General features: G+C 42.7%; 1 protein-coding gene across 1 annotated transcript in view; it reads left to right on the forward strand.

The window, feature by feature from the left end:
* rbfox2 (RNA binding fox-1 homolog 2) overlaps positions 1-14,248 on the forward strand; it is a 26,136-nt gene extending 11,888 nt beyond the window's left edge. The window contains exons 3-13 of the mRNA XM_079158745.1: positions 1-144; positions 677-844; positions 1,411-1,464; positions 1,611-1,703; positions 5,726-5,813; positions 6,449-6,505; positions 6,629-6,779; positions 7,469-7,514; positions 9,966-10,054; positions 10,197-10,269; positions 11,199-14,248. Of these exons, the coding sequence (XP_079014871.1) occupies positions 1-144; positions 677-844; positions 1,411-1,464; positions 1,611-1,703; positions 5,726-5,813; positions 6,449-6,505; positions 6,629-6,779; positions 7,469-7,514; positions 9,966-10,054; positions 10,197-10,269; positions 11,199-11,243 (1,008 nt within the window). The 3' untranslated portion in view covers positions 11,244-14,248. The remainder of the gene's footprint in view (positions 145-676; positions 845-1,410; positions 1,465-1,610; positions 1,704-5,725; positions 5,814-6,448; positions 6,506-6,628; positions 6,780-7,468; positions 7,515-9,965; positions 10,055-10,196; positions 10,270-11,198) is intronic.
* Positions 14,249-16,282: the final 2,034 nt, after the last annotated feature.

Here is a 16,282-nt window from a genome sequence, read left to right on the forward strand (position 1 = left end):
CCACCTCCGCCGCCGCCCCCCCAGAACGGCCTGGCCCTGGATTACGGGGGCAGCCTGTACGCGGCGGGGGCCGTCCAGGGCCCCGTGGAAGCCGGCGGAGCAGCGAACATCGCCGCAAACGTCGCCAACAGCCTCAGTGTCCAAGTGAGTTCCGGCCTCCTCCTCTGTGTGTGTCTGTGTGGCCCACATCAGGTCTTTGGCTTGAGAGAGCGCCGAGAGCAATACACGTTACAGATTCAGAAAGTATAGTTAATCAATGGGATGCACCAATCTGACTTTTCTTCTCATGATACAAAATCTGATGCCCAGTGTCAGTGAACTGAACAGTACCAATTACAGATCCTTTACCATTGTCCCTTTCCTCAAGTAAAAGATCTATAAACCTCTCTACATTTATTTTGATACACGTAGCTAAAACTAATAACCGTCTAATCCAACAGTCCTGTAATAAAGGAGGTGTCCATTTAACTCTATGGCCATTTTGGAAGCTGTAGTCTGTGGTGCTGTTGAACTGTATTGTGTTAAAGTGGCAGGCGTTGTCCATCTGTAGCCCTTACTTTGCTTTGGATTCTGGTAAAGGGTGTGTCTAGATTAAAATATTTGATCAATGAATCTAGAAAATACTTGCATCTAGAAAATAATTGTTAAAAAAACTCTGTCTGTCTGTCTGTGCCAGCAGTCAGATGGGTCCTCCCAGATTGACGGTTCAGTGGTTGGCTCAGGAGGAGTCGGTGGTGGAGGGAGCATTGGGGATGACTCGGACGCCAAGGGGACCCCCAAACGCCTCCATGTGTCCAACATCCCCTTCCGCTTCCGAGACCCCGACCTACGGCAGATGTTTGGGGTATGTAGACCGCAGTACTCCCCCCCCCCCCCCCCCCCCCCCCCCTTCCCGCTATGCATAATCAAATAACAGTAACCCAGACAAGTGGATTAAAAGCATGTCGTTATTAAAATAATCAAAGGAACGCTCCGGTGACGTCCGCACTGTGTCCTTTCCTTTTCACTGTTCCTGTCCTCGAGTGAGATTATAAAAGAATATAAGGCTCTGTCATATTCCTTACAGCTAAAAGGAATCTGTCTTTTGTACGATTTGACTGAAAAACAAAACCTTGACCTGGCATGTCATCTTGTAGAAAGACGACGAGATGATTTAGAGCCAGGTGTAAAATTCTGGCTTCACGATCGTTTTTTTTTTTTCTTTTTTTTTTTGCGAGAGGAATGCGTCTCAAATGTGGTGCAGAGAAAAAAGCAGAGGCAAGGAAGACATGGTGGAAGAAAAGCCCATGATGAACTGGCTCGGTGCCAGCTTTTCATGGTTGAACAGTGCTGACACCCTGTGGCAAGATGCAGCACAAGACTTGCATGTTTCTTCATTTTATTTATTTATTTATTTATTTTATTTTGCAGCAATATGGCAAAATCCTCGACGTGGAGATCATTTTCAACGAGAGGGGGTCCAAGGTATGAAGAACAGAAAACAATGCGTCATTTTGGATAATTGTTAACAAAAACGAGCTCAGCAAAAGCTCAAAATCCCTTTTCAACCTTCTCTTGCCCCCCCCCCCCCCCCCCCTTTTCTTTTTTCCTTTCTCCCCGTCTCCTCTCAGGGCTTCGGTTTTGTAACATTCGAGACGAGCGCGGATGCGGAGCGGGCCAGAGAGAAGCTTCACGGCACGCTGGTGGAAGGACGTAAAATCGAGGTAACTCACAACGCCTTGGCCCCCCCCCCCCGCCCCCTTTTTATTTTTATTTTTAAATGGCGACCATTTTCTCCTCTGTTTCCCCTTCCATGTCCGACAATGAGAATGAGTTTGTTCTGGTCGTCTCTGCCCCAGCGAAGGTTTTCCAGGCTGGATGTATGTGTTCGACTCTAACCCCTCTGGCTTCACTACAGCATGGTGCAGCGGTGCCACGCACACAGACGTCTCCTCTTGACGGCACTTCCTGTCGATGTTTATGCTGTTGTTGTTGTTGTTGTCGATGTTGTGGGCTGTCCATTGCACCTTGATCTTAAAGCTGTGTGGTTTGCAAAGCATGCTGTGTGGAGTGGCTACGCAACAGGCATGGCCGGCGAGACGTCGCCACACGACGCGGTCGCTGACTATATCCGCTTCTGTCACAGCATGTAGGATCTTATCTCTTCTTTTTATTATTTATTATGTTTTTGATTCTCCTGCACCTTTTTTCATGACCATCATCACTTCTTCCACGATCCATGATGAGTGGCCATCTTTGGTTAATGGTTGTGTTAACGACTGGAAGGGCAGTTAATAGCCTTTTTTCCTGTGAAAAAAACCCTCCAAAAGTGCTTGCTGGTGTCTGTGAGAGGCTACTGTATGTTGCATGGATGGATCATAAGGTCAGATATCGTCATGGAGATTTTACACGGGTGACTCTGGGTAGCAGGTGTGATGTGTTAACAGACTGATGCATGATGGGGAGCATTTTCAGGGGGCAGTTTGAGTCTTGAAATGAGTCTGCTGTGAGACGTGTGGTGTCATTTCTGATGCTTCATGAAAATGTTAATATTCAGGCGTGCAAGATGAATGGTTAAAAAAAACAACAACGTTTTGTTTACACACACACAGTTTGCATCCACCACTCCTGAAAAAAAAAAAAAAACAGATCTCACGGAAGTGCATTTTGTTGTGGCATCTTTTTTTTATTTTATTTATTTGTTAGCATGAGCTCGGTTTTCAGTTGCAAATGGCCTTTGGAGATCAGATACACCATGCTTTCGCCATTTGCTCTGGCTCTTGACAAAAAAACCAAAAACAATCATGCTTTCTTTTTACTCGCTACTAAAGCTCCTCTGCATGCGTGGTCTCGAATGTCTTGCACTCCTCTCTGTCTCTGTGTGTGGGTGTGCAGGACTAAAAATATGGAGGGCGGAGAGAGAATGAACACGTGAAGAAGAGTATGCAATAGAGAGCGGCCGTTCCCTCTCCTTTCTTTCTTATTATTTATTGGTTCTCCTCCATCTCTCTTCACTCTTTTCTCACCAGGCCAGTCTCTGTCTGTCTGTCTCTCCCAGTTCGTGTGTCCCCATATGCACCTGCATTTCTGCTGTCCACCCCCCCCCCCCCACCCCCCATCTCTGTCCGTTTCCCTGTCCTGTGATGTAGTCGAGTAGCATAAACATTGGAGGTTAAGTTTGATTTTGAGTGAATATTTTGGCCAATAATAACGGGTAGTTCCGCTCCCCAAGGCAGATTTATCTTCCTCACATTTCTCTGTTTCCATTTGTTTGCCCCCTTTATCAACTTTTATGATCTGTGTTTGTAGTGGGGGGGGGGGGGTTGTTTTTAACCAGTAGCGGCGAGAGCGTTGTCAAACGGCTGATACGTGTAGCTGACTGACGCGTGACCTGTTGCATCACTTCCTCTCTACCACATGGTGGGGGTTGCTTTTCATTACCTCGTTTTGTTTGTTTTCTTTTTTTGTTTAGTTATTTGGTTCACCATTTCTTTCTTACATATATTTTCTCTATTTCCCTGATGATTTTTGTATGTTGTTGTTGTTGTCAGTCTCCACGGTAACTGCTCGCGTGTCCTCACGCCGTTTCCCTGGCAACGGTAAGTTGTGTACACATGGCATCATCTTTGAATGACCCCCCCCCCCCTACCCCACCCCACCCCTACCCCCCACCCCCACCCCATCCGTCAAAATAGTGAAATAAAATGCACCCAACACCCAAATGACAGGGACTCCTTCACTGAAGGGAGCCCGCCTGATTGATTGAATGATTGACAGAACCCGATTGGCTAATCCTGTGATTGATTGGGGAGGTGGTGAATGAAACGATTATGAGATTAGCCATTGATCGCATGGCGGTATAACGGCCACCTTGTATAACTGAATGTACTGCATCTATCTGCAAGTGCAACATCTCTTGACTACCACTTCTTATGCATTCATTCCAATCACCTTCTCTAACTGCATTCAGCATTTAATTCCAGAGCTGTATCCTGCATGGTTTACTCTCTCTTTCTCGTCATCTGTATGGCGCCATATAGTACTATTTCATCTCTCCCGTGTCGTGTCGGCTCAATAGCTGCATTCTTTTTTGCACCGTAGTGGGACAGCATGCCCGAAGCATGAGTGCTATGTTGGCGTTACCGGAAAGAGGATACTAGTTGTCTGTGTATCGCGGTGTACTGCAGTACTTGATGATCCCTTTCTGTGCCACTTTGTAGACTGCAGACCGTTGTAGAGGTATGGCTGTTTGGACTTCACATTCAAATTTATAAGATATAAATGTGGAGGAATAGAAAAGAGGATGCACACTTATTCTACTTCGAAGCAAAGCTACTCTTCATATTTAAATATACACTTTTAGCATTTTAGCCTTTTTTTAAAGAAAAAAAAAGAAGCTGCCACAAAATGTATTGGTAGACCCCCAGCAAAGCAAACGTAAGAATTCGTGCCACTGATTAAGCAACGGCAGCTTTTTCTTTGTTCTGATTCCCGTGGCGAGGTGTCCTTGTTTTACTTTTTGATCAGTTTGGTTCTGGATGGTGTGTGTGTGTTGGTGGTTTGTGTGCTTCGAGGTCTCTCTGGTGTGCGACACTGATCTGGAATGCCTGGCAGTGTATCACAACCATGGTCTGATTTGATTTTGATTTTTGATTTTTTTTTTTTTTGAGGAATGATATTTGCATCCCCCATACTCTGTCTTTATCTAGACTTTATTCTCTCTCTCTCTCTCTCTCTCTCTCTCTCTCGCTCTCTCACTCTCACTCTCTCTGTAGTCGTTCTCGCTCCATTCATCATTTCTCCATTGTTGCTCCTGTACAGTTAGATCCAATGTAGGCAAACGGTCAGATGTATATTTGTATGTGTGTATCGCATCTTATCGTTTCCGTTTGGTCATTAGAAGAATTGCACATTTGAATGGATTGTTCACTCTCTCTCTCTCTCTCTCCTCCACATCATGTACGTGTTTTTCTGTGTCTTTTCATGTGGACTGGCTCCTCCTCCTGCATCCCTCTATATTTCTGTCTCTTCTCTGTCGTTCCCTCTCCCTCCCTCCCTCCCTTTCTTCTGTATGGTGTGTATTGGATCGGGAGGGCTGCCGAACCTTTTTTTGATTGGTCTCTTGCTGCATCTGATGCTTGCTGATTGGCTAGTTTTGCTCACCTCTGGTGATGTGATGCGCTCTTGATTGGCTGCGTGTAATCTGTGTATGAACTCCTTGATTGATGTTTTTTTGCATTGTGTTCAACTGATGAATCTGCCGCTTAATTCACCTTCTTTTTCCCTCCTTTTTTTTTTTTTTTTTTGGAAAAGGTAGCCATAAACTGGTCTTGGATTTCTTTTTGAATGCTTTCGTTCTGAAATATTTTGTTGTTTTCTTTGTTCTGTGTGCCAATGGTTGCGTTGTTTGTGTGCGAAACTGCCTGACTTACTCACCAGGATCCTCGTTTTCAATGTCTCTCTCCTTCAAAAGAAGCGCATGCATCAAATACCATCGCTGCTCATCAACAGAATTAACCTCTGTCATAAGTAAACAGCTGTTTCAAGTGTAATGACACCTCACACTTCAAGTTCAATATGAAAACACTGATCATCATGTGCAGAGTATCTCCCTCAGAATACATTCAGTTTAAGAAAGCTTACAACTACAATGTTTAGATTCTGCATCATTTTTCAATTCCCCAATGCTTGTTTTTCTGTTGTACTGTGTCGACTTTAGCCTCTGACCACTTTTTCTGGTGTCCAGGTGAACAACGCCACAGCGAGAGTGATGACGAACAAGAAGATGACCACCCCTTACTCTAACGGAGAGGGCCTCGCAACGCTGCCGTACGGTAATGCACTTTAAACTTCACAACGGACAATTCTACCTTTTTTTTTCCCCCTAAATTTTTTAAAATGTTAGTATTGATCTCCTTCATTAGGCACTTTACCCAAAAGTTCTGTCACTAACCACTGTTTTCATTGTCGATTAGTCTGGATAATGTTCTCGATTTGGTCATAAAACGGGGAGAAATGTCGATTAAGGTTTCCCAAAGCCCAAGATGACCTCGTCAAATAACCTGTTTTGTCCACAACTCAAAGACATTCAGTTACTGTCATAGTGGAGTAAAAAAATAAAATACACATTTAAGAAACTGGAATCAGAGAATGTTTCCTTTTTTTCTTCTTGAAAATAATTACTCAAACCGATTAATCGTTTATCAAAACTGATGTGATCCGAGAACTGATCGCTTAATCGTTGCAACTCTGATACCCCACAAGACAAAGCCTCAGTAACTCTTTTCTCTTCAAAGTAGGACAATAAAACTTTGTGATCACGATGATGCAACTCTTCTAAAAAATCCATATATAACAATATCCTCTCGAACAGCAAAGATCACTCTGAAGGAATGTGCAAATCCTAGAATGTCTGCCTGCTTCCGTCACATATTGATTTAAAGGTCCGTTTGTTTTTTGTCGACTACAGCTGGATGGAAGTTGAGTCCCATGGTTGGAGCCATGTACAGCCCTGAGCTCTATACAGGTACGACCACAAGATTTGGCTTCACACTGATTTAGCTTTGTTGTGTTGGAGACAGGATGCACAGATAATGTTTTTATCCTGAAGGCACTTCAGCCGATCTCTCCCAACTTCTCTGTCTCTCAGTACCGGGGTTTCCGTACCCAGCAGCAGCAGCGGCGGCAGCGGCCTCCACCGCTGCCACCTTTCGAGGCGCTCACCTCCGGGGTCGAGCCCGACCCGTCTACAGCGCCGTCAGGGCCGCTGTGCCACAACCCGCCATCCCTACCTACCCGGGGTAAACACACACACACATAAACATACATAGAAACTGATCACTAAGCCAGTAAACTGCTGTTAAAACTAGACGACATATGTCTGTCTTCTTAAATGCATGCCTTCACTCAGTTCAAAATAATACTTCATAATTGTGCACGCTGTGTGTTTGAATACATATTGTTTAATCGAGATATTGACATTGAGGGTTTGCTGAGCTGAAATACCATGTCCTTGTACCTGAAAGATGATTATGTTACAATGGCTTAGTGATCCACTGGCGGAGTATTTTCTCCTAACAGACGTTTGTCTCGTGGACTAAGTAACAGTAGTATCACTCTAAAGTTTGTGCAGTCGTAGACAAAGAGGTGGTATTTGGTCTTGCATGTTGCACGGTGTGTAATAATCTCACCCTTCTTTCTCTCTCTCTTTCACAATCTGTTTGGCACCGTTCTCTCACCTCTCTCTCTCTCGCTCTCTCTCTCTCTCGCTCTCTTCCCCCAATCGTCACTCTTTGTTTGCTGTTTTCTGCAATGCCCACATGGTGGCGCATCACACCATTCTTTGTTTGTTTTCGACTTTCCACCACCGCTCCTCTCTCTCTCTCTCTCTCTCCTTTACCTTCTTTCCTTTCTCGTCTCTCTCTCTCTCTCTCTCTCTCTCTCTCTCTCTCTCTCTCTCTCTCTCTCTCTCTCTCTCTCTCTCTCTCAGTATGATGGCCTATCAGGATGGCTTTTACGGTGCAGCTGATCTCTATGTAAGTATACCTCTCTCTCCCCTCTACTGCCTCACTCCTCACCTATGTCCCCCCCCCCCCCCCTCTTGCCTGTGGGTTTTCAAGTGTGACATGGCACGGACCAAACCCATAGAGACGTGTACTTTTGGGTGTTTCTTGTTCCCCTGGACTTAATCTTAAATTTAATTTTTTTTAATTTTTTTATTGCAAATAAATTGAACTCATCTCTTTTGTTTTCATGTAATGTACAATCTCATATAAAGATGCATACAGATATAAAAATAGGAGCGCACACACACACCTTCATCAAAGTGTTCATTCACGAGTACACTCCTCTCGGGTTTGTCTAATCTGTGCATTTGTGAGTTAAGTTTGTACCAATGTGATTATGAGTGTGTGTGCGCGTGTGTGTGACCAGGTTGACAATAGCTGTTTCTGTTCTCTCTGTAGACTAGTGTTTCAGGACATTAGTGGCAGATTGCCCCAGGTAGGGTTTACACACTCTGTGTGAGAGCCAGTGTGCATCCTCCTCGTCTCCAATGACTGCGTGCTGCTAGACATTATTGACCATCTGAGATTGAAACGCCTTCTCTGTCTTCTTCTACTAACTCACTGGATTCTGACATGGGTGGAGTTGCGGAAGGGGGAGAAGAGAATTAAGTTGAAATCTGATTTTGTGACGCATGTACTGCATCAAAGACGTCCATTCACAAATGATCTACGGGAGAGATGGGTGTACATTTTTAGGGGAAGTTAGGTGCAGTATTGCAGGTCAATACTTGAACAGTGGGTCAATATCTTTTACCCAAATCTGCACTAGTGATTAGGTTTTCAAGTCTATTCCAAGATACATTTTGTCTTCTTTTTTTTTGGCATCGTCCCGAGGTAAATCTAGCTTCATCCGTGAATTTATGACTTTTCATTATGTTCTTGTGGCGAGATGCATTAAAACACATTTTATTACATTATTTGACATTTTCATCGCACACTTTTATTCCATAATCAGAAAACATTGTCCACAACTGTGGAGAATTGTCCACAACTGTGATGACTGAGACAAAAACAAAAAAAAAGCAAATGACTCCATTTTTCAGGACATTCTTTTTGTTATACTTTTTTTCATTTAATTCACACAAACATATGAATTCTTATGTGTCAGCAAGCTGCATTGCCATGATTTGAAATACAAACTGGATGCTAAATGATTAAGACAGTAGTCAGAGGGATGTAGGACAGTTTCTATCAGCAGTTAATTCCGACCCCTTCCAGGAATCTCCCTATCTGTTTCACCTGTGGCATGCTAACTGAATCAATGTCGGCATGCAGACATATTGACAAGGCTGACTCGTCCCCCAGTCCACCCTACCGCCCCCCCCCCCCCCTCTCTTTTTTGTGTCAACCTTAATTGCACTTCTTCTCTCTCTTTTCATCTTTTCTTCCTCAGTCAATAATTAAAACCTTTTTTTGAAGTGTCTCCTGGCATTAGCACCTCCTTCCTCTTCTTCTGTTCCCTTTATGATTATACTCTATCTTCTTTCCTTGCTCTGTGACTCTTCCTCTTCCTCACCCATTTTCTACATGCCCTCCTCTCTCTCTCTCTCTCTCCACGTCATCTTCCTCCGCCCCGTCCTCCTTCCTCTCTCCCCCACCTCCCCCCGGTCCAGCCTTCCTCCGATAGCGGGCAGCTGTGTGGTCCTGAATGCGGGGACTTGGTCGTGACTGGTCCTTTAGGGTAGAATGCAGCGGTGTTTGTTTTGTTTTGTTTTTATAGGGATGTTTGGCCTAATACGCTGTGCGTTCTGAGTTTGGGAAAAGCATGCTGTGTCTGTCAGTGATTGGCCGCTGGCCACGTGAGCGTTAATGTGTGTGTGCGTGCGTGCGTGCGTGTGTGTGTGTGTGCGCCCGTTTTTTAATCCGACTGGCTGACTGTCTTCTTTCACCTGTAGTCTTTTTTTTTTTGTGTGTCTGTCCATCAGCTGTTCATCTAAACATAAATAATGACACAATCATCTTGCCACCCCTTCCCCTTTCTTTAACAGTGTGTTGCTGGTAGGGGAACCGGGGTGAGGCACAGTTATGGTTATGAACTCTCTCTCCTTCCATGTCCAACGCACAGTGGGGGGAAAACAAATATAATGCACTTTAATGTTGCACAGGGGAAGATGTTTATTGTGTAGTCATGGAGGGAGAGACCCACACAGAGCCTGAGCTACATCCTTGTGAATGCCGTACTGCACCAGATTAGCCAGTTTTGCTGACTGTCTGCTTGTTAATCTTTCGCTCTCTTCTCAGCAGTTTTTTTTGCTCACAATGTAACCCTTTTTAGATGAACTACTAGTCTGTCAGTGTGTAGAGGAAATACAGCAAACCCTTTTAACAACGATTTACTCTTGTTTCTCCCTTCATCGTATATCTTTCTCCTCCGCCACGCACCACACCACCCCCTTTCTGACCCTCATCGCCTGGTCACAGGGCGGATATGCAGCGTATCGCTACGCCCAGCCGACTGCGGTAGCGACTCCCGCGGCAGCGGCGGCTGCAGCAGCAGCTTACAGTGACAGGTGAGTGGAGCCGTGCAGCACGTTTTGAGTCACTCACATATTAGTCACCTCGTGCCATGAGCCAAATTCCCTCTTTTTTTCTCATTCAAATTATTATGCGACACCTCGTGTTTGATGGCTTTTTCTTTTTGTTTTCCAATAGCTACGGACGAGTTTACACGGCAGACCCCTACCATGCTGCACTCAACCCGGCTGCCTACGGCGTCGGAGCCATGGTAAGTCCCTGAAGCCCGTACGTCGTCAAACATTGAAAGGATAAGGCGAGTGCTATTCTATAGTTTTCTTATTGTCAGCAATTCCCATGAAGAGCAAAACCAACAATGTGTTATACCGTCCCTTAATACTTTATAACATCCCTTTTCTGCCCGTGGCACTCCCCAAGTTCCTACTTAAGACGTAGATATTTAAAAACAGGTCACAAACATATAGTTTTATTAATTTTTAAGTACAAAAGTTAGCCTACAAAACAGCCGAGAGCAGTAGTTTTGAGCACACGTTATTCAAACGGGACACACATTGTATATATTTTTAGAAAATGTATTTAGCCGCTCATTATTATGTTTTTAGTGCATTCAGTGTTCACATCTGGATAACAAACTGCAAAATGGGCAAATGTCTTCTGGCCCTGAAGAGGCTGAGGCTTACTGTCGTATGTGTTGCATTAAAACAGATCAATTTACAGGGTCCTTGTGTCAAAATGTAGTTTTGAGGCCAAATTACGTTTTATATAAATGACAACGCAGTAAATATGGAGCCGGGTAGTATTCCAGCATAGAAATAACATTAGATATTATGAAGAAACATTAGTAGTCAAATAGTGGGAGCATTTGTGTCCGAGAGGAGGTTAGTGTGGCTTTGACCAGGACGGTTTATGTGGGATTGATTCTGAAATAAAACTACAGAGCCCATGTTTGTGGTAATGAAGGAACAGTGTGGCTCATTCATGTCTTAAATAGTTTTTGGACAACAATAGAGGTTTGTGACACAGAGGGATGACGTATATATCAGGGTTTGGTTTTGATCTTTTTATGGAATTTATTGACAATAAGGGAAACGTAGAGAATCAACAGACTGATCATTAATGACTGATGTCATTTTGAAAGGACTTTATTCACTAGATGTTTATCTTCTTGTCGTTTCACAGGCCACACTGTACAGGGGAGGCTACAGTAGATTTGCCCCTTACTAAAGACACTGCATTTCCCAGGAGCTCCTCTCTTCCATTGAATTTCTCTGAAAGAGCTCCCTCTGTTGTCGTGGAGGTGGACTGCACCCGGTTTTAAAGTGTGGAGTCGACTCAACAAAGATATTTCAGATCCCTCCCCACAGCAGTCCCACGTTTTCGTATATACGCTACTACAGAAATAGAGGAATGCTGTATTAAAGACTGACAGATGGCCTTTACAGTAAAAAAAAAGAAGAAGAAAAAAAAAGACTTAAAATGGCCACCTTCCCTATTGCACGGCTGTATTATAGTCCCCTCTTCTTAATCCCTCGGCACTCAGCAGCACAAGACTCGTGATGGAGCCCAGATGTTCTTCCAAAGGCTGTATGTGGATAACTGACATTTTAAACAGCTGTCAACCATGTGTGAGGAAAAAAGAGCTGAGTGCTGTGTGGCCTGCACGCACTCAACATTTAAGGAAAAAGGGAGGGAATCAAAAAGTGTCCACAAAACGTCGGAGCGGTAGGAAGCAGGAAGGCGCATCGAAAGAGAAGCTTAAAAAAAACCAACATTTTGAACCAGAACGACGAGTCACCGATGATAAAAACGCCTACCGATGGGATTTTTATGATCCCACCTTAACGTGGGCGGATAGTCAGGAGAGAGGCTTTCCATTCTCGCCGTGTTCTGGCAGAGGGGCGACTGAACACGGCGGCTTGGAGGGATGATGTGTGACGGTTTATAACGCTACAGAAATCACGTCCGAAGGCTGAAGGGAGGGAGGGTTATTAGAGCTGTTCCTTACCTCAAGTTTTCTTAGTATGTGGAAATGGTGAACCTTTAAACTTAAAATTGTTATGATATGCAAAGAAATTAGTTTAGAGAAAAAAAGTTACCAAATTATTATTATTATTATTATTGTAATTATTCTCATTAATATTCTTATAAAAACATGATTTTGTTTGACTCAGCAGCCACTGCTGTTATGGGGCATGTAGATCTAACAGTGAACCTTGGGGTTAAAATCAGAAAATAAGCATCTGTATTTCAAATACTCCACCTTATGGACTATATGACACAACTATAGTCTCACATCATCCTTCTAATGCACAGGATTTCACCACACTGTGTGTGCAACCACCACTAAAACACTACAGAAAGATCCAACACTAAAACATTGTCGTCTTTAATTGATTTCTTTTTTAGCTTTTAGATCCAAACAACATCATCCACCCACAACCCTGGGGTTCAAGTATTTGTTGATCCTTTAATGTAGAGATTTATTATTTGGATTTTCCCCTCATGCTCCATCTTTTATAGAGCAAAGTCCAACATTGAACGAGTCTTCCTGAAACATACTTTAGTCGGTAAATGTGTTTGAGATGCTGCCAGCAGCGATTTACTGAGCAAGAGAGAGATTCTGTCGAGTTAATAGAAAATATTTAAATGCAAAACACCTTACTATTGTGCATATTTCTATACCGTTGTATTCTATATTTCCAAAACGTGGCTTTTTTTTTGGCTTTTGTTTTTGTTCCAAAGATTTGTAGAAAGCACATTTTTCTGCCGTATGTATAAATATATTATCTTTGTTATTGTTATTATCATAATCCTATGGCTGTCTTTATTTACTTCTTTTTCACTTTGTATGTCTTTTTTTTATATATATATCTTTAAGTGTTGTTCCTTCTCCGGTAAGGTGCAAGTTCAATTTCAAGTTTTTTTTTGTTATTTTCTTTTGTATTGGAATAAAGTTCTTGAGCCGAGAGCGTACCTGAGAAGCGACAAACTAGAGGTATGCATGTAACACTATCAAACCTTTGTCCTCTTGGTTAAAAAGTCAGTCAATCCAAGATACAGTTTGTTTTGTTTTTGGTTGATTATAGGATCCGTTGGCATGACATTTGACTATTTCAAAATATACAGGAATGGCGGGATTTTTCTCTCATTTTGTGTCCATGTTTTGGTGACTGAGACATTTGGAATGAACGAACATAGGTGTGTAGCACTTTGGTTTAAAACCAACTGTGTTCCTTTTTTAATTTTTAATTTTTAATTTAATTTTTAGTTTGAAGCAGACTCCTTACATTTCAGTGGTTAAATCTGTCAGCCCGACCAGCATGGTCGCTCCAGGTTTGTTTTAAGATGTCCAGTAAAATGTCTGAAAGTGTTATCACTCATACATGAGCAGGTTGATATTCCAACATGGTGAGAAACAAAATGTCATCGTGGGATATGATCTAAGTTGTGTGTTGAATGAGATCCGTATATATTTTTTTTCCCTCTAATGTATTGACTAATTTCAAAGCTACCGTTGTGTTTTCCATTTCTCACATTTGGAAAAACAGGTAAATAAGGTTTTTTTTCTCTATTACATGTGCTGCTGTTTAATTTTCTCATGACACTTAGCATTTTATTTGTTATATATCCAAATTACTACAGAATGTGCTCTGGACAAAAAAAAGAAAAAAAAAAAAAAAAACCTAGCCAAAGATGCTAACTTACAGTCCCCAGCACGTTTTGGTTCTCAACTTGAGAAGTGCTACACAAAATACACAAAGATGGACTTATGAAGCCACTGGCGGCATGGACAAACCAGCATGAGCGATACTTGTCAAGTTTGAAAATGTTTTGCATGAATCTTGTGTCTTTCATATTTTGACTCCTGAGCAGCCGAGCCCAGTTGCGCTCTTCTTTACCACTAAACTCTATGGAGAATGACCGGCAGCTAGCAGTTTGAAGCTAGCTAACACAACAAAGAGCACAGTGCTGTTTGGCAAAAAAAAAGGCCCGCTGACAAACGAAACGGCTGCCGCACAAAATATCACGTGGCAGCTTCATTTCTCCTGTCATGGTTTTCTTGCCACTGTATTATAGTAAACTATGTGGCCATTCTTCATAGTTGCTATGGGTTCCTCAATGACCAGTCCTCTTCTTCTGTCATGTCTATATCCCCCTTGACTGCCATTATGTTTTTTAGTTATTGAATGTCCATATAAAATGTTTTATATAAAAATGTTTTGTTGTGATCACGCTTTCAGGTTGTTTTCTTTTGGTATTCTATTTATTTAGTCATATGGATGATCATATTTTTTTGTAGTTTTTCACATTATTGTACGTGCAGAAAGTGAGCTAATTACTAGTTTAAGTCTTAGTATTGATCCCCAAGTCGGCATAGTTTAAACCTGCTGCAGAATTCTGCTTGATGGCAGTGGAAACACACAGCACTTCATTGTTCATTGTCTTTTAAGCGGATATGGTAGCCTGGCAGCAAAACGGGCGCTTATTTCAACGTATTCAGATACAACAGTTCGTATGATATCGAACGAAAAAGTTACTTCTTACATCTCTACACTTCTACAACACTTGCCAATTTCCGCTTCTTAAATGCACAAAGTCTTTTAAGAATAAACCGCTGATCCGAAGCAACACTAGCATCCATTTGGAGTCTGGAGTTGCTGGTCCAACATTCTCTCTACTTTTAGCTTTGTGTTGGTCTCCACCAACTCCTAGAGAAATCTGTAGCATTAGCATTTAATGGGTTTATTTGAGCTTTTTGTTTAAAACGGCTACTTGCTGTGGCTGGAAACCACTGATGATGCTAAATCATGAACCTGCAAGCTGGAAAATCAAGACATGAGCAGAAGGATGCTAAAGCGATCCGTAATAACAAGACAAGCTGAACTTTTTCGCATTACACAGCCATGACTAAAGCCCCCCTTTCCCACTGGACGCGAAACCCACTACATCTGGATTTTGACTTTTGTGAGAGGTTACAATCGGTAACCATTCGCAGGGCAAATGACTATGCAGTAGTCACTGGTATTTATCCGCTCTGATTGGCAGTGATGAAAACATGACACCCCCCCTGTGGATACGCTACTTTTTGCCCCTTTTGCCCTGCAATGCTATTGGGCTTTGTCACGAAAGCCACACATTCCATCCGTCTCCAATCAAGCAGCACTCCCAACAACGTTCCAGTTTAGTCGGCACAGAGTTTGAAAGAGACTGAATAAATATCATATAAAAGAGAAATAACCACCGTGACATTATATCTCTGCCAAGAGGATCGGTCGCGTGCGTGCGTGCGTTCTGTGTCTGTCTGCGTCTATAATCTCTCATTCTGCTGCAGCTTAACTGCATCATATTTTGAGTGGGCAGTTATGGCTGCATGCTCAAGAACGTCTCGTGGTTGTGGTGACTCGCACTTTCTCAAAACACCTTTTATTGCCTGTTATGTACTGCCTGCTGCCTCCCCACTCACTACACTTAACCGGCCCCCTAGGTCGTTAGGGGCCACTATTTATAACGTGTGCATCTCCGACCCCCCCCCCCCCAGCTGCTACTCTGCGCCTACAGACACAGTAATGACAAATTGTTTGCACACTTCTATTGTGACAGTGTGTTTGGCTAATGCCTAATGGAACTACCAGTATACAGGTTAATTTTGCAAGATTGTATAAAATGTCTTATGACTATTGAGCCGATTGCCTGCATTCACCGCCACTTGTTTCTGAGATTGAAGTGTTTTACGACGTCTTATATTCATGTCGGCCTAACTACATATTTTCAAGCCAGGTAAGTTTCAATCATTTATATATCCTATGAGTGATTATTTGCTAGTGGTGTGATAATGTCACAATAAATTAGATAGATAAATATTTTTATATGGTTTCTGTCAGAGAGTGGAAGGCGACTGGATGGAAGAGTGAAGGAGATTGGTGAGGAAAGGTGAAGATATGTTAACAGCCTGCCAATTTATTATTTCAAGCAATGTTTTGGAAATAAAATACGAAAATGGGAATGTGTTAGCCAATGTTATGGAATAGTGTGCTATTTATTATTAAAAACAGGAAGGCGAAGAGAATGAAAAGGAGAACTTAAGGAAGTAAAAGACAGTGAAGCGAGGAGAGTGCAGTAGAGTTAGGTGGAGAGGTAAACGTGTGGTTACCAATCTAATCATCACATTTCTACATTAGTTTGTTTTGTTGAGTATTTCACATATGAGGGAGACCGGGAGCACTGTCAGTCAGAAATAATAGCACGCTCCCATTTCCCTTTTG

Source organism: Pholis gunnellus (genome assembly GCF_910591455.1).
Source record: "Pholis gunnellus genome assembly, chromosome: 5".
Taxonomy (NCBI): domain Eukaryota; kingdom Metazoa; phylum Chordata; class Actinopteri; order Perciformes; family Pholidae; genus Pholis; species Pholis gunnellus.